This window comes from Prionailurus bengalensis, chromosome B4, assembly GCF_016509475.1.
Source record: "Prionailurus bengalensis isolate Pbe53 chromosome B4, Fcat_Pben_1.1_paternal_pri, whole genome shotgun sequence".
In the NCBI taxonomy this organism is placed as follows: Eukaryota; Metazoa; Chordata; class Mammalia; order Carnivora; family Felidae; genus Prionailurus; species Prionailurus bengalensis.
This window is the reverse complement of record NC_057358.1, coordinates 35,957,459-35,978,463: the sequence shown is the minus strand read 5'-3', so window position 1 is coordinate 35,978,463 and position 21,005 is coordinate 35,957,459. Positions and strand designations below refer to the sequence as shown.

At 53.1% G+C, this 21,005-nt stretch overlaps 2 protein-coding genes across 8 annotated transcripts in view; one reads left to right on the top strand and one right to left on the bottom strand.

Moving 5' to 3' along the window:
* Positions 1-21,005, bottom strand: part of CACNA2D4 (calcium voltage-gated channel auxiliary subunit alpha2delta 4) — a 118,319-nt gene that overhangs the window by 20,160 nt on the left and 77,154 nt on the right. The gene's annotated exons all lie outside the window — the stretch shown is intronic.
* On the top strand, positions 3,245-20,016 carry LRTM2 (leucine rich repeats and transmembrane domains 2). 2 transcript variants are annotated; one of them, XM_043564720.1, is made up of 6 exons: positions 3,245-3,867; positions 10,536-10,719; positions 11,180-11,317; positions 13,939-14,529; positions 17,479-17,956; positions 18,959-20,016. In XM_043564720.1, exons 3-5 carry the CDS (start codon positions 11,251-11,253, stop codon positions 17,931-17,933), a joined length of 1,113 nt encoding a protein of 370 aa, XP_043420655.1. In that variant the 5' UTR covers positions 3,245-3,867; positions 10,536-10,719; positions 11,180-11,250; the 3' UTR covers positions 17,934-17,956; positions 18,959-20,016. The 2 variants fall into 2 exon arrangements, with proteins under 2 accessions (XP_043420655.1, XP_043420654.1); XM_043564719.1 differs by having other exon boundaries at positions 17,479-20,016.

The window sequence follows — 21,005 nt, the reverse complement described above, 5'->3', positions numbered from 1 at the left end:
GAGAGAGAGAGAGAGAGAGAGAGAACACAAGCAGGGGAGGGGAAGAGAAAGAGGGAGACACAGAATCCGAAGCAGGCTCCAGGCTCCAAGCTGTCAGCACAGAGCCCAATGTGGGGCTCAAATTACAGAACCACAAGATCATGACCTGAGCCAAAGTAGGAAGCTTAACCAACTGAGCCACCCAGGCGCCCGTCCATAAACATTTTTTTAAGTTTTTAAAAATTTTATTTATTCTTGAGAGAGAGAGAGAGAGCAGGGGAGGGGCAGAGAGAGAGGGACAGAGAGAGAATCCCAAGCAGGCTCTGCACTATCAGTGCAGAGCCCGACGCAGGGCTCGAACTCATAAACCATGAGATCATGACCTGAGCTGAAACCAAGAGTCAGATGCTTAACTGACTGAGCCACCCAGGCTCCCCACCATAACTATTTTTTGAATTAAGTAAATATTTGTGAATTCCATTGAGTCAGCCACTTGACTGGGAAGCAAATTCTACAAGATCTTGCCATCTCATCCCTTACCTTTAGGGCTTAGGACTGAGCTGAGCTCCTTCCTCCCATATGGAGCCTGGCCTCTTACAGATCTGGACTTGAGACCCTAGAGGTTTAGCTGTGCTCTGATTCCCCTGAAGGCCTAGGAGGGAGCCCACTAAGAAACAGGGACTTTAGGGGAGACAAAAAGAGCTTCCTCATGGTAGGATCTGCTAGATCCTGACAGCAGGGGCTGGTATAGAGTGGGGGAGGTAGTGAGGATCACGGGAGCATCTTCAACAACAAATCGTCTGTTCTGTTCATCATTTCAAATCCTGTTCAATTCCTGCCTTACAACCCAAACTGTACTTTTCCACCCCAGACACTGTGAGAGTCCAGGCTTCTCTCCTGGGAGACCTGCCAAGGTGGCCCTTGGGTCCCTGTTCTGCTTGCTCAGGTGGTCGACTGTCAGAACCTCACTGGACGCCTGTCTCAGGGGAGCACCAGGGGGTCACCCCCCTCTTAGTGCCTCCTATAAGCCTGCTGTGTGCAGGAGATAATACTTCATGGTATTATGTTTGCAAGCAGGCACAGAACTAGTGGTGAAGAGAAATCCAAGCAAAGGGGCCATGGGAATGTGCAGCACTGGCCTCTCTGGGCTGCCACCCCCAGTGGGTTATTAAGAGACCCCCTCTTTTCTGTGCGTGATTGGTCCTTGTTTCAGAGACAGATGTTGGACCCCAGGTCCCACTACAACCTGACAGAGGCAGAGAAATGATGCTCCTTCCTCCTGCCCCTAGCTGTGCCTATTCTTCTCCCTCCCCTGGCCTCCTCCTGCCTTTCCTCTCTCCCCTGCTTCTGCACAAGGATCTCTCCTCCACAATGATCTTGTGCCTTCCTCCGAAGCAGCTTTTCTTTAACATTCCCTTGACTGTCAGACAACCTAACAAAAAGCCTCAATAAGGCCACAGGCAGCAGATGGCTTATCAAGATGTACCTATCTGCTCGGGGTCCTGGCTGTCACCTCAGTGCTGCTTTGTCATTACAGATGGCAAAACAAAGCAGCTGTGCACACACACACACACACACACACACACAGAAATGATCCCTGTTGGGAGCCATTCTCCCAGCACCTCCACACTTTACCCCCTAGCTCTCAGAGCTACTTTGTCCTTCCCCCCTCTCTGCCTTGATAACTCAGCCTGGAGAGCGTTTAACTGATCAAGAGCTGTGAGATTAGGAGGGGCCCATCTTTTACCCTACAGGTTGGTTTTCCAGCAGATGCTCAAGGTCACAGAGTGCCAGTAACAGAAGGGAGACCCAAGATCTCAATCATTCTCCCTCCTCATTCTATAGAGCAGGAAAATAAGGCCCAGGGCTGTCAGGTTCATTAACTAGCTAATAGCTAGTTAATGAGCAGCAGAGTCTAGACTACGGGTCTCCTGATGCCTAGGCTTGGGCTCTTTCTTCCCTTCTAGCCCTGATTCAGCTGACAAGAATGTACTGGGGTGTGGGAGAGGGAGAGTTCATTTTCTGATACAGCTCATAGTATATGAAAGAAGATAAGCCATCCCACAGAAAGCTGCTGTACATTTTCTGTGATATGAACCGCAAGGGTGCCCCAAAGAAAGGCCATAGATTGGAGAAGGTCAAGTCTGTGGACCGGACAGGGAAACTTGGTAAAGGTGGTGACTTTCTGGCTGAGCTTTTAAGAAGGGGGAGGCTACCCATGGGGACGGAGGGTGTTTCAGACTCAGGGAAGGAGCTGGGAGAGCCAAGATCTGTTTAGAGGTAAGTGGGTGCAGTTAGCCTTGAAGGATAGGATGCACTTGACCTCTGTGTAGGTGAATTCCCAGGTAGAAGATGCCCTCTTTCCTCCTGGAACAGTGGTCTGAGCCTCTGCTGCTGTGTTGTGAAGCAGGGCAGACAGAAAAGATGGTGCAGGAGCATCTGTCAGAGGCATCTTGGGGGTTTCTCGACCTGACCCTCACCTCTGCCCCAGTCCTGATGGTGAATCCCCCAAGGAACACAGGTAAAGTGGAAGAGGGACACCGGGATACCCCTGACATATATTATCAATGTGCCATGCCACCTGCTTGTCAGGCAGATTTTAAGAGATGCAAGGAAGGGTCACTTAGGGGTCTGTGCCCCAGGCTGGGACTCCTCCTCTGGCTTAGTTGCTGGTGTCTTTTGCCTTTGGATCAGACACTTGCCATCTCTTGGAATATCAATTTCCTCAACTTCTTTGTCCTGATTGGTTAGCAACGAGGCCTCTGAGTTCTTGAATACCAGTCTCTTCCCTTCTGCAAGCCTACCTCATCTAGATAAGAACAAGGAGCCTAAAGAAGCCAAGTCAGATGGGGCGGGGCTGCATTTACCCCTGGTTCCTCCAGGGCTCACCCCAGGGTACTACAGACAACCTGTCAACCAGCTCCAGTCCCCTTAGTTCTCAGCCTGTCAGCCTTGGCATTTTACTTCCTTAAATAGCCCTAGTCTGGGGTCACTGAAGCTCAGTGATCTATGTGTGACCATGACACTAGCTCTGTGTGGCTCAGGGCCCCTTTCTGGAGGACTGCCAGGCATATGGGCTGTCCTGTGCACCCCTCCAATGACCCTCTCTGGAATAAATCACCCTTTGACCGGGAAAAGGGTTTAGTTTTTCCTTTTCCACAGGCAGGATGGAAGATACTACCCTGCAGATCTCTGAATGGGAGACAGACCCAGCCTCCTAGGGGCCTCTCTGCCCTCTGGGTCCTGGCCCTCTTTCTCCAAAGGGAAGGGGAGAGACAGGAGAGGGGGGCGGCGGTCGGGGCAGGGAGAGCTTGGAGGACATTGGGGAAGGAAGATGGAGGTACAGGGTACAAGGGCTTTCAACAGCTTTCCTCCTTTCGAGTTGGAAGCGGTTAATCCATAGGTGCTTTTTTCCACCGAAATGTGAGCATTTCAAGGGTGAGCCCTGCCCTCTGGCCGCAAGCGCCTCCGGTGTGTGTGCGCCTGTGCGCGCGGCGCCTGTGTGTGCTACTGTCGCTGTCATCACAGATGTACCCCCAGCTGTCACTCCATTGCTCCGTCTCTTCGCTCGCGCGCACACGCGCGCGCTCCCCTCCTCTCCCTTTCTTCCCCTTTCCTATCGGTCTCCCTCTGTCCCTCCCTCTTTCCTTCTCAGTTTGCTATTGACCCAGCAGCCCCGTCCCCCTGGCAGCTGCGGCAGGCATTCCTTCTCCCCCGTGCTGTGCGCTGCGTGCCAGGTCCCTGCTCCCGGTCGGGCGACTGGAGACTCAGTGCCCCCAGCGCTCCGCTGGGCAGTGCTGTCTGGATTTCTCCAGGAATCCCAGGAGGGGCTCGCTGGACGGCTAAGAGCTACTTGATTTAAGGAGCTTGCGGTCAGGGTGAAGAAAGGTGAGTGCTGTCCTCTGGAGAGAAGGAATGAAGGGCCGGTGGGGCTGCAGGGTGGCTGGGTCACAGGGAACAGGGCCCATCTTTGCTGGGTCTCCTGGCCCTGCACAGACAGTGGCTGTTGCCTGCTGCCTGGGAGCGATGGCTGGGGTTGGGGAAGTGCTCAGTACCGGACATCTGGGCAACCCAAAGATACAGGACCCAGGGGTACTCTGACATCACAGCATTGGGGACGTGAGCTGGGATTCTGCTGGGGAGGGGGCAGCTGGGGAAGGGGAGGGGAGAGGAGGGCAGTGCCAGTGCCAGATGACAGGCCCTGGGGGGCATAGAAACCAATCCCCGCAGCACGGGGAGTGCCAGCCAAGAGCCCTGTGCCGTCTGCCTGCCCGGCTCGCGGACACAGCCTGAGGAGCTTGGGTGCTATGGAAAGGGATGCTGGTGACAGGGCTGGTACAGAGGACAGCTTGGTGGGGCGGTGGGGGGGGGGATGGCAGGCTGGAGGACTATGCTGTTTGAGGTCTGGGAATAGACCTGGGGCAGCCTCTCTGCAGGATGCCCTCAGCACAGGATTGTCGGCCTTCAGGAAGCTGCCCTTGTACAGGGTGCAGTGGAGCTCTTCCCTACATGGACATGGGTCCACGCGGCTGTGGGGGAAGCCTCCCTGGTGGGGGCGTGGCTGGGAGTGGACGATGGAGAAAAGCCTTGCAGCTCTTCATTGGTGAGCCTGAGGCCTTGCTCCCAGCCCTCCAGGGTCCCAGGGGCAGGGGATGGATCCAGGCTTGTGAGAATTCGCTCGGGGTGTCCCCCAGCTACACACCAGGTCCTCTATCCATAAATGGGTTCAGAAGCCTTATGCCATGGTGGGAATTGTGGACTCAGCTTAGGGGGAGAGGGTGGTATATTGCCAAGCCATTCCTACCTGGTTTCCCAACCCAGTGGGGCATAGACACCCTGAGTTGTATCAGGAAAGCTGCTCTCAGCAGCCCTGAGGCCCATTTTGACAATGCAGAGAGGGTAGTCTGACCAGGAGTCCAGACCACCCAGCTCAGTTCCAGTGACTGCTTTGTCTTTTCCTTGAGCTAAGCTTTTCAGAGTTTCTGGGGGTGATGGTGAGGGTGGCACCTGGCTGTCAGGGCACATTGGGCATTGCCTTGGCATGACTCAGATTGACACCCAGCAGCTTAGATAACTACATAGGCTGGGGGAGGGGAGGGGAGGCTGAGCACGTGGAGGGGGCGGGGGAAGTCCAGCAGGAGGGAAACCCGAAGCAGCTTCCTGCTTTTCCCACCCCACCTCCCCGCTGCCACAGTCTCAGTCTCGGGCACTGCCAAAAGAGGGAGCCCAGGAAAGCCAGCCTGGGGGTGGCAGGAGAAGGAGGGAGGTTTCTTAAGCAACCGATCTGGTTTCTTTGGGGTTTGGCTGGAAGCTGTGTCTGGGGCCCAGATAAGCAAACCTTATTCCCATTTCCTAGGCACTAAAGCCAAGGGGCCCTACTGGGCTGTTTTTGGTGGAATGGGTATCATGGGGAGGAGGCAGGGGAGGGCCTTTATGTAATGTTGGGGTGTCTGGGGAGGAAGGACTTGGAGCGGAGGCAGTCTCTCTTCTTGGGTTCTCCCTCCTTCTGCCCAGATCAAGCCTCTTCTGTCCCCCTCCCCACCCCCACCGCCCTGACCCAAGGCCATGGCCTGAGCCCAGATCCATTACCTCAATGGACCCAAGGCCATGGCCTGAGCCCAGATCCATGACCTCAATGAACGTGCTTAGTTTGTTCACAACGGAGAGGGGCTCCGGTGAGGAACGACTCAGGGGGTGTTTCTGTTCTGATTAGCAGAGGATCTGTTTGGGATCAGGAATATTCAACAAGGAAACCAGGATGCAGGAAGCTGGGGGTGAGAATGGGGTATGCATTTTGAAATGAACCAGGAAGGTTTGCCTGTTCCAAGTACAGATAGAGAGATTAAAAAAAACCTGCTTCCGTGCTGCCTGGGCAGTGTATGTTATGGGGGTGACAGGCAGGAAGAGACTGAGAATGTCTCTTGGAAGGGCCCAGATGGCCAGACTGGAGGCAGCAGGTGCAGAGCCCAGCCCTGCACAGTCCCCACCAAACAGGGCTCAGCTCAGGCCGCTCTGCGGTGCAGGTGCCTCTCACCCTCTTGGTGCTTCTCACCCGCCTGTGACCTTCACCTTTCTGCAGAGTGAAGTGGGTGCACAGGCGACTACGAAGTCCCTTTCTGCTTGTAGTCCTGTGAGTCTTGGATGCTGAGGGCGTGCAGAAGCCTTGTCCTCAACTAGGGATACTTGACCAAAGGGAGAGATACCAGTGGAGGTGAATGGCAGGGACAGACAGCATGATGTCCCAGGAGTCAGGAACCCTGGGTTGAGGTACAATAGGCATTAAGCAGTTGTATGGTTTGGACACTTGACTTGGGGAGATGGACGTGACAGAGGCATCAGGGGAAGGGTGTGGACACCAGGCTGCTGGTGGGTGTGCTGGAGATTTCTAGCTGGGGTCTGAGGCAGCTCCACTTGGAGGATTATCTCTGTCTGTAGGAGGAATTGAAGGGGCAGAAGCACAGAGAGGCCATGGCTCTGCACCAACCTAACCTGAGCACTCGGATTTGGGGGCTCTGGCTGGCTGCTCCTCGCCCAGGGGGCTGAGGTGAGGTGCCCCACCCGGGAAGCAGCCCCCACTCCCAGTCTCCAGGGGATGCTGCACCCACTCAGCTCAGCAGGAGCACGTGGAACCTTCTGCTCTTATTGCTGCCTCTCATTCTATCACTATCCTCCACCCCTGGCTTCCCTGGAGCTCCCAGCCTACCCTCCTCACCTCAGCACCCAACCTTCTGCCGGAAGGTTTCTAGAAAGCCCCCTTCCCTTCCTTTCCTAAGATCTTGGCCACCTGGGGCTTCTCCCTACATCTATGATGCTACTGGAAGGAGGGGCTGGGAGGGGGAGACTGGGCTTGTGTCTGAGTCCAGGACCTCACAGACCCTGTTTCTTCATCAGGAGGAGGGGCATTAAACCTCTGCCTCCTCAGATCCAGTGAGACAGTGGGTGAGGGAATGCTGTGTAAACTGTGAAGTACTGTATAAGTGAAAGGTTGCATCTCCCTTTTCTGCCTTTTCCTTCTTATACCCGGAACCTCTGTGTGTAAACAGACCAGGAACAGAACCGCCTGAGAAGCCTATAAAGGCAGCTGAGTTAGTAGCTTTGTCACCAGACTGCTTGAACCCAAAGCTGTATTCATTCTTCCAGGGCCTATCCAGAGGCAAATTACTTAATTTCCTTTGCCTTAGTTTCCCCCATCTGCAAAAATGGTGTTAAAAGTAATACCAACCTCAGAGAGTTGTTATGACGACCAAGGACACTATACACAGACGTTTGTGGCTATGGTCATCGCTTCTTCCCATACAGAGGCTTTTTGAAGGGGGTGCCAGTGTCAGTATCCTCCCCACTCGGCCCAGGTCACTGACGCTTCCGAGATGGGGCCTGGCTTCCAGAGACTGACTGGCATGGCCTCCTGGGAGGTGCCGGGGCCTGCTGGGGGAGAAGCAATCTCGTCTTGTGCTTCTCAAGCTTGGGATCTTGTTAAAATTCAGATTCTAATTCATTTGGACCAGGGTGGGACCTGAGATTCCACATCTAAGAAATGCCTAGGTGAGGCCCATGGACCATGCCGAGTAGCAAAGGGTTCTCAGGGGTTCTCCGTCTGATTGCTTGTAGCTCCTTGGCCCCATCCTCCAATCCTGGTTCTCTCAGCACAGGCTGGCAAAGGAGGCAGGGGTTTCCTGCTGGGGCCCAGCCCCTCTTTCTGGTGTCTCTGTCTCTGGGACTGGGACAGTGAGTCCCATGATGATTAGGAGCAGGTCTGGCATCCAGAGCCAGGAAGCTGTAGGCCTTGGAGATAGAGCTTTCTGGCAGGACCTCCCTGCTCTCTTCTGTCCTTCATTCTCTATCCTGGGTGGGACTTCCCTCTCAGACAGTGTAAATTTATTCCAGCAGCCGGCCAGCGCCTGCTGCAGCAGCTGCTCTCCTAATGTAGGTCACCCCCTTTCTTGATGAGGCTAGATACTTCTGGGGGTAGGAAGGGGTTCTTTGGTTGGAGGTGTGCTTGTGGGCAAAGGGCCAAGGAGCCAGGAAGTGCTGGGTTCTAGCCCCAAATCTGCCTAAAGGTCACTTCCATGGTGCCCACGGAGGCAGGGCCAGCTCCCTAGGGAGCACAGGTTAAGCCCCCATCCCCCACCCATGGGCCTGGGGGATTTTGTTTTCATCACGTATCTCCAGAGATACTAGGGTCAACAGTGCCCTGCCACCTCGAAAGATGATGCCTATGGGTCTGCATTGTGGCAACTTGCCTGACTTGCCTTGTATAGGTGACATTGTCTAAGTCTGGGGATGGGGCATCAGGACCTACTCCAGGCCACTGTCTCCACTGATGGGTGCTTGCTGGTCAACTCCTCGGCTCACCATGGGGGTGACACTGAGGTCAGGGAGGGGTAAGTGGGGTGGAAAAGGAGAACTTGCTTGAAAGAGGGGAGGAGGTTCAGGTGGACATAGGGCCTGGGCTTGGGTGAGAGGGATTCTCTGCCACCTGTCTCCTTGCAGAAAGCTGGAAAGAGCAGAGCGGAGGCCTGGATTGGGTCTCCAGCACCCTTGTGGGTCTGGGTATAGAAAAAGTCCTGTGGTAGAGGTTGCCCTTCAGGGTTTTCCTTAGACCTCCCTTCTAGGCTGTAGGTGCCCCTGTACATCTGTCCACTGGGGGCTTCTGGGACCTGCCAGGCATCTCACTGTGCTGACTGTTGGCATCTGAAGAGGAGGGCTGGAGGGCTGCTGGCAGGGCATGTGTGTGTGCACGCGCGTGCGTGTGTGTGTGTGTGTGAGCACGTGCCTAACTGCACAGCTCTCTGTGGGTGTGTGTTTGCACCAGGTGCTATGTTGGAAGCTCCACACACGTGTCTGGGAGCCTATGTGCACCCTGCCCTGACATATGTGTCTTCCCTTAAGACCCCACAGTTGCCAGGGAGTGGATGAGCAGCCAGGCTCAGAAGCCCATGACCTATCTCTGATCTAGTGTGTGACCCTGAGCAAGTTGGTCCTCATCTCTGTGCCTTGGATGGCCACCAAGCTGCCTAATATTGTGTGGGTGCTGTGAGCTCTGGATGTGAAGGTTCTTGCTGGAGAAACAGATCGTTCTGAGGGTCAGGGCCTGAGGGACACAGAGAGGCTGGACACTGTCATCTGCAATGGAAGTCTGTGAAGCCTGTGTGTGTGGGGTGTCTGGCCATGAGCATCATGTGATGGCCCATCTGCTCAGGAATAGAGAAGTAAACACATGCGTGAGGTTGGTGGGACCAGGAAGGAGACATTACCTAGAGCTGTTGCAAGCTGCTCTCCCCTACCCACAGAAGAAGGGAACTGGTGTTTCCTCACATCTATCATGGGCTCAAGTCCAAGCTGGGCACATTCGCCTGAATTCTCTCCTAAGGTAATGTGTACTAAATATAGTAAATGTTAACTCTCCTCCCTTAATTAAATGGATCCACACAGAGATTCCGCCCATGAAGTATTACGATCACCACTTTTAGAGATAAGATAATTGGAGCTCAGAGAGTGTACGGGTTTGTTTAAGGTTGCACAGCTAGGGAGTGGTGGACCAGAAGGAAACTAGGAGTTCTGCCTGCCTGGGCTTCTGAACTAGGAGCCTATGGGGGCCTGGCCCTGAGAGAACAGCTGGAGAAGATACCTGAGCTGCTCTAGGCTTCTTCACACCTCAGCCAAGAGGCAGTGTGGGGAACCTGGCTGTTCCCCACGCCCCATGTCAGGGGCCAGTTTTTGTGGCTGTCTCTGCCAGCTTCTGGGAGGCCTGTACAACCTGGAATCCCCCCCCGCCCCGGTGGAGCGGTTGGGGGAAGGCAAAGCCAAGACCCCCACACACCAGGCTGCTCTTGCTGGTAGTACAGCTGAAGTTCTCGCAGGGGTCGCTGTGTTTTATGTGGGTTTTGTCACCAGAGGCAGCTGGATTCAAGAGTGGGAGCTGGGGAGGCAGTGAGAGACACCAGGAGCTGCAGCAGGACCTGAAATGCCTGAGGGAAACCCGCTTCACTGGGTGCAGAGACTTCAGAGCTGAACGCATTAGCTTCCCAGCAGCCCATTCCACCTCCTCAGCTGCCTGCTTAACTCTGCCCCTGGCTCCGGAGGATGGGGGCAGGGGAGGGGGCGAGGAGAGGGAAGGCTGCAGCAGGAAACCAGAGGAGCCAGCCAGAAGCAGTGGGCTGAGAGGACGGTGCCCTTTGGGAGCCCGAGGGGCTGGGCTGTGGGCAGGGTCTTCCCTTCCCCTGTCCCCTTCCCCACCTTGTCCCATCCTGCTGCAGGGCAGCCCACCACAGTCTCCTCTCCCATTCCTCTGCTGGGGCTGGGAGAGTGGAGGCTCTGGCCTCTGTCTAAGGGCCTTAGCCATATCTGGAAGGAAATGAGGACCAGAGGAGGGCCCGTATCCCTCTTATTAGCCATAGGGTTGGGGCAGGGCAGGTCCTGAGACCCTAGACAGGGTGAGTACCCCTCTTTCATCATCTGCGAGAGAAATCTGCCTTCTTGCAGCCCCAGGGCCACTCCTAGCCCTCCCTGTGCTCCAAAATCTCCTCTTCTCCTTCCTGCCCCTGTCTCCTGCATAGACAGCTGCTGCATGAACTCCCTGAGCTGATGAGTCTTATTATAGCCCAGCGGGCGGAAGACAGAGCACTGCACCTCACCTCTCAGGCAAAGGTGGAGGGGAAGCAGGAGGCCATCCAGCAGCAAGAGCGAGGCCCAGGCTGCACACCTGACTCAGCAGCAGACTCTGCCTCCTCGGGGGCCATGGTAAGAGCAGCACCGGGCCTGGCAACAGTGTCACTATGGCCTCACTCTGCTTACCTGGTAGACAGATCCCTCAATTTCCCCATCTGTGACATGGGGGAAAGCCCACAAAGGAGACCATAAAATGTTTCCAAAACATTTTAGAGATCAACACACCAGAGAGACAACGAGAGACAGGGGAGAGGATGCAGAAGAGTCCCACACACGGAGCCCAGTGCTATGCCAAAGGCCGGAGCCTGCCCTCCTTGCCTCCCCAGTCACCCAGGGAAGTGGAAGGATTCCTGGCTTCCCTGCCCCTCGTACCCACCCCACCTCCACCCCCCAGGGAACCATAGCTGAGCTGAGAAGAACAGGAGAGGGGACGACAAGGAGTGTAAAGAGACACCTGGCCCTCTCCCTAACCCCTGGGCTGGAATGGGGCCTCGAGTGCCTGCTCACCACTCTCTTTCTCTCTCTCTCTCAGGACTGACAGCACACACCGAGAGGCTCCTCTCTCCCCAGAGGTTCAGGGCCTTGAGAGCTGTGGCATTCACCATGCTGGCCCGGGGCAGTGGCCCCGAGCAAAGGACCGGGCTTGCCGTGCTGTGGAGGCAGATTTACTGTGAGTACCATGGGGTGGGGGCAAGCGGCAGGGGCTAGCCTGGTGTGCAGGGATGCATGCCAGGCTGCAGGGGGCTCTGGCGGCCAGAGGTTGCCCTCTAAAATCTTGCCCATGCTACGCATCTGTGGCAAAGGAAGAGTGGACGCTGAGAGCTTTAGTGGTTAAATTGGGAGCTGGAGGCCATGATGGGTGGACCTGTTTTCCTAGGTGAGTCTGTTCCTGTGCCCAGAAGTCCAGTTTAGGAGAGTCCTTTTGTTCTAATGGCGAGTCTCCCTCTTTTCTTCCATTGGCTGGGTGAGCCTGGAGACTTCTCTTCTGCCTCAGACTTCCCAGCTCTGAAATGGAGGGAGCTAGAGAGCTCCTGGGTCGTGGTGTTGGAAGGACCTTACAAGTTGGGTCCCACCCCTCCTTCTGAGGAGACTGAGACGTCCATTTCCCATAAGAAAGGCTTTAAGTTGTCAGGTTGAAAGAAGCCCTGAGAATTCTCGTCACATGAGGGAGAGGGCTGAGGTCTGTAAGGACCAGTTTGCCCAAGGCTGTGTGGTTAAGAGGTAAGACATAGTCCTAAAAGACATTATTCTGCCTGACTTCTCCCCTCGTAAGGTCAGTCCTGTGATGTGGTTGCCCCACTACATAAGCAGCCTGAATTATTCATCATGTGAGAATGGCTGATCCCCGAGCTGCTCAGATCCCCTTTCAACCTCATTCTGGAATCATTCAACACCTTGCAATACAGGATTATGTTTTCTTGTCACCAGAGCTTTTATGTCACCCTGAATTTCTCAGGGGTGGGGAGAATAATGGCTTCTGGTTATGTTGATCCTTTTGAGAGGGAAGCTGGATGGATTGAATTTTTTCCTGTGGAAAGTAAAGTCTGAAGAATGTTGATTTTCAAATGGCATAGTGGGGGTAGTGTGGGGGCAGGCTGACCTGGCAGCAGATGGGCTCAGAGGGGTAAGAGGGTGACAGGTAGCAGCAGGTGTCCACATGTGGCCAGGGAGGGTCACCAGTTGGCTCCCATGGCCATGACTGTGCTCATTTCCCCCTGAGAATGAAGAGGCTCAGGTGTCAGCCTTGCAGTCTGCTTCTCAGCTGTCAGTGACCCTGCAGGTATGTGTGTGTGTGTGTGTGTGTGTGTGTGTGTGTGTGTGGAGGGGTGGGCAGTCCCCTACTGTTCCTTCAAGCTCTGCTCTTGAGGACACCAGACAGTCAGACATCTACCAGACACAGATTCATTCAGGCACTCAAGTCAGGGTGGCTGCTGCCTGTCTGGGTGGGGCCACCTGGGCCACGAACTGGGTCTGAACTTCTCTGCCACTTCCCTGGCTAGGGTCTTTCCTCTGGGCTTCTCTTTCCAAAAGAAAATGGCCACACTACTTCTTCCTTCCCTTCTTCACCCCCACACCTGGAGCTGCACTAGCCTAAGACATGCCATGAACGGAAGAGAGAGAGCACAAAAGGGCACTCCCACCCCTGGCCCTCTACAGCCTCCCACGTGCTGTCAGATCTGCATGAATCCCACATCCAAGATGGGGCCAGTAATTTGCCAGACCGGGTGCTGACTTAGTGAAGTTGAACTATTTTGAGCTCATCCCAGGGATGAGAAAGAGAAAACTCTTTCACAGTGAGCAAGCTTCTCTGATACTCAGGAAGACACTTAACTTTCGCAGTCACTCTGAAAAAGGGCTGCTGGGCAATAGGATGAACTGCTCTGTTGTGATTGTTCTTTTAGGCCCCTCTCCCACCCCCCAGCCCTTCCCCAGACTAGGCTCTGAGCTTACTCAGAGGGGTCCTGGGCAAAACATGGGACCACTAATGGAGTGCTGTTAATGGGTCCATTCTGCAGCCCTTAGGAACAGGAACCCAGCCTAAGTTCATGGCAGGTTTTAGAATGAGAATAAATAGGAAACTTCTGGACCTATGGTGTGAAGTGGCTTGTGCCCAAGTCTTCCTCAGCATGGAAGTGGAATTGTGCATCTTATCCTCATCATTTCCACAGTGGTCTCTGGAGTGGGACTGTAGATGGGCTCAAGCTTCTGGTCTTCATGCTTCCATGCATGGCATGTCTTAGCCTAGTACAGCTCCAAGTTGGGGTGGGGGTACAGAGGAGAAGGAAGCAGTAGTGTGGCCATTTTCTTTTGGAAAGAGAATCCTTCTCTGTGACACTGGGAGAGGAACAAGGGAGGAGGCTTCTTTGACTACTAGATCCTTTATTTTGTCAACATCTATGGTGTCAGTGGGCCCAAACTCCCAAGAAGATCAACCATGGGAGGCCCTGCAAGCTGGGACATTTTTGTGGAACAACATTGCTTGTCTTCTGGACTCAGGTCTGCCATTCTGCAGGACTGTACTCCACTAAAGGGATTCTTTTGCCAGATATGCTGGGAGGCAAGAGGCCCTACTGACACTGTGTGATGTCCAATAATATAGACCTGCTTTGGGTTTGTTAATTATCTTTTTATGTGGTCAGTAAAGGTTTGTGTATTGACTGTGGCTTGGGCCAAAACAGATAAAGTCAAGAGGCCATTATGATACAAATTAGAAAGGAGGGCATAGAAGCAGGAGGTGATAACCCCCAGCCTGTTGCTTTCTTTCCACCTCTTTGTTCTCTTCCCCTCCAGGGATCACCTGCTGGATCACCCTGTATGCTGTGGAGGCCCTCCCCGCCTGCCCCTTCTCCTGTAAGTGTGACAGCCGCAGCCTGGAGGTGGACTGCAGTGGCTTAGGCCTCACCATGGTGCCCCCGGACTTGCCCGCTGCCACCCGAACCCTCTTACTCTTGAACAATAAGCTGAGTGCCCTGCCTAGCTGGGCATTCGCCAATCTGTCCAGCCTGCAGCGGCTGGACCTATCCAACAACTTCCTGGACCAGCTGCCCCGTTCCATTTTCCGGGACCTGACGAATCTTACAGAGCTGCAGCTGCGCAATAACAGCATCAGGACCCTGGACAGGGACCTGCTGCAGCACTCGCCCCTGCTTCGCCACCTGGACCTGTCCATCAACGGCCTGGCCCAGCTGCCCCCTGGCCTTTTCGATGGACTCCCGGCTCTGCGCTCCCTATCACTTCGCTCCAACCGTCTGCAGAACCTGGACCGGCTGACATTTGAACCCCTCGCAAGCCTGCAGCTGCTGCAGGTTGGGGACAATCCCTGGGAATGCGACTGTAACCTACGTGATTTCAAGCACTGGATGGAGTGGTTTTCCTACCGAGGTAAGCACAGCTAGTCCTGCCTGGGTGTGAGGAATTGGGATGGTCACCCCCTGGCCCAACACACTTCCTGGAGGCTGAGCGCTGACTCAGGGCTGAGGTCCAGGGAGAAGGGGGTGGTCCTACCTCTCTACCAGCAGGGCTGGCTGGAAGAGTCTCAGCCTCGGTTCCAAATCATCAGCAGGGCTGAGAGGCCCGTGCTGCTTTCCCTCCTGTTCTACTGATACGCTTTCTTCCCTGTGTACCCCTCCCAGCTCCCAGCCTCCTTCCTGTTCTTTTTCTTTTAGACTGACTCACTGTAACTTGATCTCACTTCTGTAGGTTTCATGAGGCAACTTAAAGACTCAGTATAATTTTTCTCTGCATCCCACCAGGTATGCCTCTGGGCTTCCCCGGCATGATAGGAGGAAGAAAAAACACCCTTGCTCTTCTGAATAATACAATACCTTCTTAAATACAGTTTCAGGAGTGTGGAATGTAATTTAAATCCACAGATAAAACCAAATTTTCACTTTGATGATGATCTCAACTCTCTGTCTCAAGAAGTTTTATATTCAAAGCTTTAATAAGCCAACTGTCTTTAGTTTTTTTTAATGTTTATTTATCTCTGAGAGAGAGAGAGAGAGAGAGAGAGAGAGTGCAGGTGGGGGAGGAGCCAGTGGGAGAAGGAGACACAGAATCTGAAGCAGGCTCCAGACTCTGAGCAGTCAGCACAGAACCCAATGCGGGGCTCAAACTCACAAACTGTGAGATCATGACCTGAGCAGAAATCAGATGCTCAACTGACTGGGCCACCCAGGTGCCCCCACCTATCTTTAGTTTTACTCTTTTCCCTTCCCCTTTTTGTTAACCTGGGAAAGTTCTAGAATGACTATAAAATGGAATGGAAAAGGAGGGCAAAGAAGTGAGCATAATGGTTAAAAGTGCCAGATCTGGGTTTGATGTGTGGCCCTGTCACTCACTTACTAGCTGTGGGATCCTGAGAAACCTGTTTGTGGTAGTGTTCTCATCTGTAAAATGGGGCAAATAACACCTACCTCATAGAATCATTGTGAGGATTAAATAGTAATGCACAAAAAGTGTCTTGACAAGTACTTAGCATAAAGTAAGTCCTCCATGAAACCTATTCACTTATTTGTTCATTTGTTAGTAATATCCATAATAGCAAATGGACTTAATAAGACATAATTTGTGCCCAGCACAAAGTAGACGCTCCATGAATATTTGCTGAATGAGTGAATCAATATGAAGAGTGTTAATGCTTTTCCTCAGTCTTACTCCTTTTGTTTCATATCCAGCCACCATCTCAATTATTTGGGTGATATTCTCATGTGTTAGTTAATTAAATTTTACAAACTGTAAAGTGCCATAAAATATTAGTCACTATGATAATTTCTCCCATTTTTGTGAGTTGGGAAATAATTAATATAGCTTCCAGTTTACAAATATTTTTTCATGTACATTATCTGTTTAATCCCTATAGCAGTTAAGTGAGTTAGCTGTTCTTATTTTATGGCCAAGAAAACAAGACTCAAATGCAATTAAATTAAATAATTTGTGCAAGATGATTCAACCTCAGGTTTTGGAGCAGGAAGGTGAGGTTGTCCCCATCTCAGCACCCAGTTCGTGCCTGTACAAAGGTGGCTCTTAGACACATTTCACTGGATGTAAGACCTGCCATAGGTCACCCAGGCAGTCAGTGGCATAGGGGAACTAGAGACCAGGTGTCTTCAGACCCATGTGTTATCCCAAGGGAATGTCCTTGTCCTTTCATATAGTCATCAGGAACTAAATTCTCAGCACAAAAAGGCATGGAATGCGAATATATATTTTTGGAAATTTCAATAGTATAGTTGTTTTCAACCTTGCATTTCTTTAAAAAAAAATCCCAGGGTGTTTTCATCAGCATCCCAGGAGAAGCATATCTGTTGTATGAGAAGGCTTGCAGCAGCTGTGCTGGGAGATGGACCTGGGAGTGATGGACTGGCAGGAGCACATTTAGCAGGAGCCATTTAGAAGGGGGGGGGTGTCCCTTGCCTGGAAGTGGATAGAACGCCAAAATCTGACTTTGACATCCTAGGGGATTCTCCTCAGCTACTTTCTCTCTTACCCCACCCATGTTCTTCATCTACATGCCCTCAGGACTTCACCATTGTGTGGCTATCACTATTGTTGTGATTAGCCCATGCACCTATTGCTGCCCACACCCCCTCATTAGCACTGGCCCCCTCTCCTTTGCCCTCATGGGTTTTCAGGATTTCCTTTCAAGATGCTGCTTCACTCAGAGATGCTGTGGTTGGGGTGTTAATGGGTTATAGTTGCTCTTAAAAAGGAAAAGGAAAACATTATCACCCGACCTTTTTTCTCCAAATAGGTGGTCTTGGGCAACCAAAAGGTTCTGCATGGAAGCGTGGTCACTGTGACAGTGGCTTTAACTTGTCCTGTTTGTGAGAGGGAGGAGCTCTGGAGTAATTAGATACTGTGGAGAACAGTGCCTTGGGTTTACAGATAGTGAACGGGCAGATTCAGGGGCAAGGAGAAGAGAAGAATTATAGCCTGGGCAGGGTTCTTGGCTCTATCTTTGCATTGTCAACTCTTCCCTGAGTACCTCCATATATAAGCATTGCCTTACTCTTGTGCATCAGTTTGACACTGGAGGGAGCAGGCTTGACTGAAATGGTTGTGTGCTGCTCTAAAATGGGAATAATGGTAATATCCATTTCATATGGCTTCTGTGTAGATGAAATGACATGATATATGTACCTCACCTATCATGATCCTTGGCTTAATAAATGCTAGTTTTTCTTCTCTCTTCCTCTCCTATTGATGTGATTTCAGGACTGACTGCATTCCTGATAGAAACTAGACCTTTTGGGCTTTCTGGGGATGGGGAGAGGGAGTCCAGGTTCTGCACGTCTCGTCATCTCCTCCTTTTTTTCTCCCTGGATGCAGGGGGGCGCCTGGACCAGCTTGCCTGCACCCTACCTAAGGAACTGAGGGGGAAGGACATGCGTGTGGTCCCCATGGAGATGTTCAACTACTGCTCCCAGCTGGAGGATGAGAATAGCTCAGCTGGGCTGGATATTCCTGGGCCACCCTGTACCAAGGCAAGCCCTGAACCTGCTAAACCCAAGCCAGGGGCTGAGCCCGAGCCCGAGCCCAGCACTGCTTGCCCCCAGAAGCAGAGGTATCGGCCGGTGAGCGTGAGGCGGGCCATCGGCACGGTGATCATCGCAGGGGTTGTCTGTGGCATTGTCTGCATCATGATGGTGGTGGCTGCTGCCTATGGCTGCATCTATGCCTCCCTTATGGCCAAGTACCACCGGGAGCTCAAGAAGAGGCAGCCCCTAATGGGGGACCCGGAGGGTGAGCATGAAGACCAGAAGCAGATCTCTTCTGTGGCGTGAGAGCCCAGCCCCACTTGGCCTAGGTAGGATGGGCTGGGAGAGCACGCTGGGGATTGCTTCAGTAAGGGCTTGCCCTTCCCTCCACCATAGCCCCCCCCCTCTCCTCCCCATCCCTCCAGCAAACAAGCCACAGTGCGGCTGTCTCCATGAACTTCCAAGTCTCTGCGGAAGCCACCCTTGTGCTAAAGGCTCCTGCTCATGCTCCTTTCTGAGCCAAGTCTCTGGAACACCAGAGGGATCTCCCTAAGCTTCTGGCCATAGGGAAGAAAGGATATGTGTGCAAGTGGAGGCTTCTGGACTCAGTGCTCCCCTGTTGCCCTTCCTGCCCTGTCTGTAGACTGGGTGACTCTCCCTACCTCCTGCTCATAGCACCTCATCTGCATTAGGGGTGGGGAGGAAGTGATAGGGGGGCCAAGGGTCAACTTCTGTGACCCTCTTCTAAGCCAGGAATATATTTTCAGCTGCCCTTAGTGTCGGAGTTGGGTCCGGCTTTCAACTGCTAGTACTAATGTACAATCACACCAGCCATGGCATCTGGACCCAGCTCTAAGAAACATGATTATAACACACCCCCTCTGCTGAAGCCATTAGGTCTCTCTATCTGCTATAGGCCACACCAATGCATTGCTCCTGGATTCACTTATCCACTCTCACACACACTCAGCATCACCAGCGCAATTATATCTATTGGAAATCTCTCTCTTTCTTGGTCTCTGTCTTGTCTGTCTGTCTCTCTCTCCCTCTTTCTCTCTCTCTCTCACACACATACACACACAGAATCACATGGACACAGGTCATGAGAACTTGGGCAGTAGAGACATGTTTCCCCTTGGATCTCTAGCCCTCAGGCCACAGAACCTTTTGCTTGCTCACCGCAATCTTCTCAAGTCAACAGGGGGAGAAGCACACACTGACAACACAAGGCTTCCTTTGAGATCCTCTGAAGTGGGCCAAAGTGGTGCTGCTGGATGAGACTGCCTGTCACCATGGTAACCCTCTCACACCTCTCCTGCTGGGTTTTCCAGGGACACCGGCCCAGAGGCCTTGAAGCTACAGCATGTGTGGATGGCAGCCTCCCGGGAGCCCAGGCACATACACCACTGGGCATTTCTTCAGCGCTAAGGACATCATCACTGCCAGGCCCCATGGGGACACCCACCAGTTCCACTCCTATAGCCTGCAGCCCAAGAACCATTGCTCTGTACCCCTCACCCCTCCATCTTAAGCAGCTCTAGGCCTGGGACCTTGGGGCGGGGATTGGGTCATGATTGGTGGCATCTTGGGAAAGCAGGTGGCCCTCACCAAAGCTCACTGCCTGCCAGCATATTCCAAGCAGACCCCAGGGGCAGAGAGAGGGCTGCCACATTCTGCTCAGAAGCCTCAGTTGTGGGGTCCCTTTCCCAGGGTTTTACGTGCTCAGTCTGGCTTTCTGGAGGTTTTAATTGCACCTGGACTGGGCTCCAAACCAGAGCATGGGCTAGGGGGCTTGTTTGTTACTAGCAGCCTACACAAAAGGGGCGGCAGGTGAGAAGATGGCTGTATGGGGTTTGGGGGTCACTAGTACCCTCTTGTAGGTCTGTGCCCTCCTGCAAGTCTGATCTCAGATGAGTACTAGGTCTCCCTCTGCCGGACACAAGTTTTCCAAGGCTTTTGGAGGGTCGGGAGGCATCAGGCTGGTTTCTGGCTCCAAGACAGGAGTCTTGGTGGTGGCCTGGGAAGAGGCCACTGGAACACTGAGGTCAAGGGTCTGAAGAGGAACAGGGAAGGACAGGGCATGTCCACCTTGCCTTGCACCCCTCGATCCTTCCACCTCATAGAGGACCATGGTAGGTGAAGGATGTTGTGGGGGAAGGCAGGGAATGCTGCTTAGCAGGCTGCTAAACATGTCTCCTGAGGCTGGGGGCACAGTCTTCCTTCTTTCCAGCTAATACCAGATCTAGGCATTTTCTAAGGGAAAGAGAGGGGAGGGTTGGGTGTTGTCAATGGTGGTACCTTCAGCCAGAGACAGAAGATTTTTAAAGGCAAAATTATATTTCTGGTTTGTTGTTTCAGAAGAACAATAAAGACTGTATTTTCCTACGTACCTCCTGGTTTCCTTGGGTGGGGAGGGCATGTAGGTGCTGGGAGAGTGGCTTCCTGTGCCCTGACCTCCCCAGGCAGCTGCAAAAATTGCTTCAGGATGTCACCCCAGTGTCCAGACCTCCATAAGACAGACAGGAAACTCCTGCCTGAGGGAATGCCTTGGGGCACTGCCAGGAGAGATGTGGAGGGTCCTGAGTCCTGGGTTAGAACGGGTTCTGTAGCCGAGTGTGACAAGTCACCCATGTGCTGGCTTCACAGTATGGGTACGTGAGCCTCAGATTGGGTCTCCATGTAGCACCGGGCAGTGAAGGTCAGCTGGAGACCTGTCACTGCTCCGAGCCCTTTGTGTGCTCATCTACTGTGACAGTCAAGGACAGATGAGTGGATGTGGTAGGAAGGCATGCATTTGCCCAGAGGACACCACTGTGTGATGGGAGGTGGGGGCAGGGCTCTCCAAGAGCTATTGGTTAGGTTTTATCAGCTTTGGTGAGATTGGGGGTGTTGCTAACGTGAAAGAGGAATCCCTTTTAAACTATTATCCTCTTGCACCTTCAAGACTGACTTTAGGGACAGGCAGATGACACTCTGAGCTTACAAATATGATCTTCCACAGGACTGAGCAGGTTCAGTGGTGGGACAGGACCAGAATTATAAACTGGAGGCTGGGGCTGGGAGACCGGGAGGGGAGATGAGCCAGAGGGCCAGATCTCTGGGGTTGTTCATCCATCCCAAGCTGGAGTGACTCATCTCCCGGCCTGGACCGGCCTCTGGCTAATTGGGCCTGGGCTCTATGGTTCATTAGTCATCAGAGACCAAGACAGAATTTTCTTCTTCCTAGGAGCTTTCCTTTGGATGATATCCCAGTGAGCCAGGAGCAAGCCCTAGGGAGAAGTGAGCCATCCAGGCCCCTTCCTGGCATTCAGCTGGACTCCCAGCAGAGCCGGGCTGTTTGCTTTTCAGAGGCAGTGATAATTGTGGGGTGCTGCCTCC

Coding starts and splice junctions, on each gene's coding strand:
- LRTM2 (XM_043564720.1), top strand. CDS start 11,251: ATGCTGGCCCGGGGCAGTGGCCCCGAGCAAAGGACCGGGCTTGCCGTG. Junction 11,318..13,938: donor GCTGTGGAGGCAGATTTACT/GTGAGTACCATG, acceptor CTTCCCCTCCAG/GGATCACCTGCTGGATCACC. Junction 14,530..17,478: donor GGAGTGGTTTTCCTACCGAG/GTAAGCACAGCT, acceptor CCCTGGATGCAG/GGGGGCGCCTGGACCAGCTT.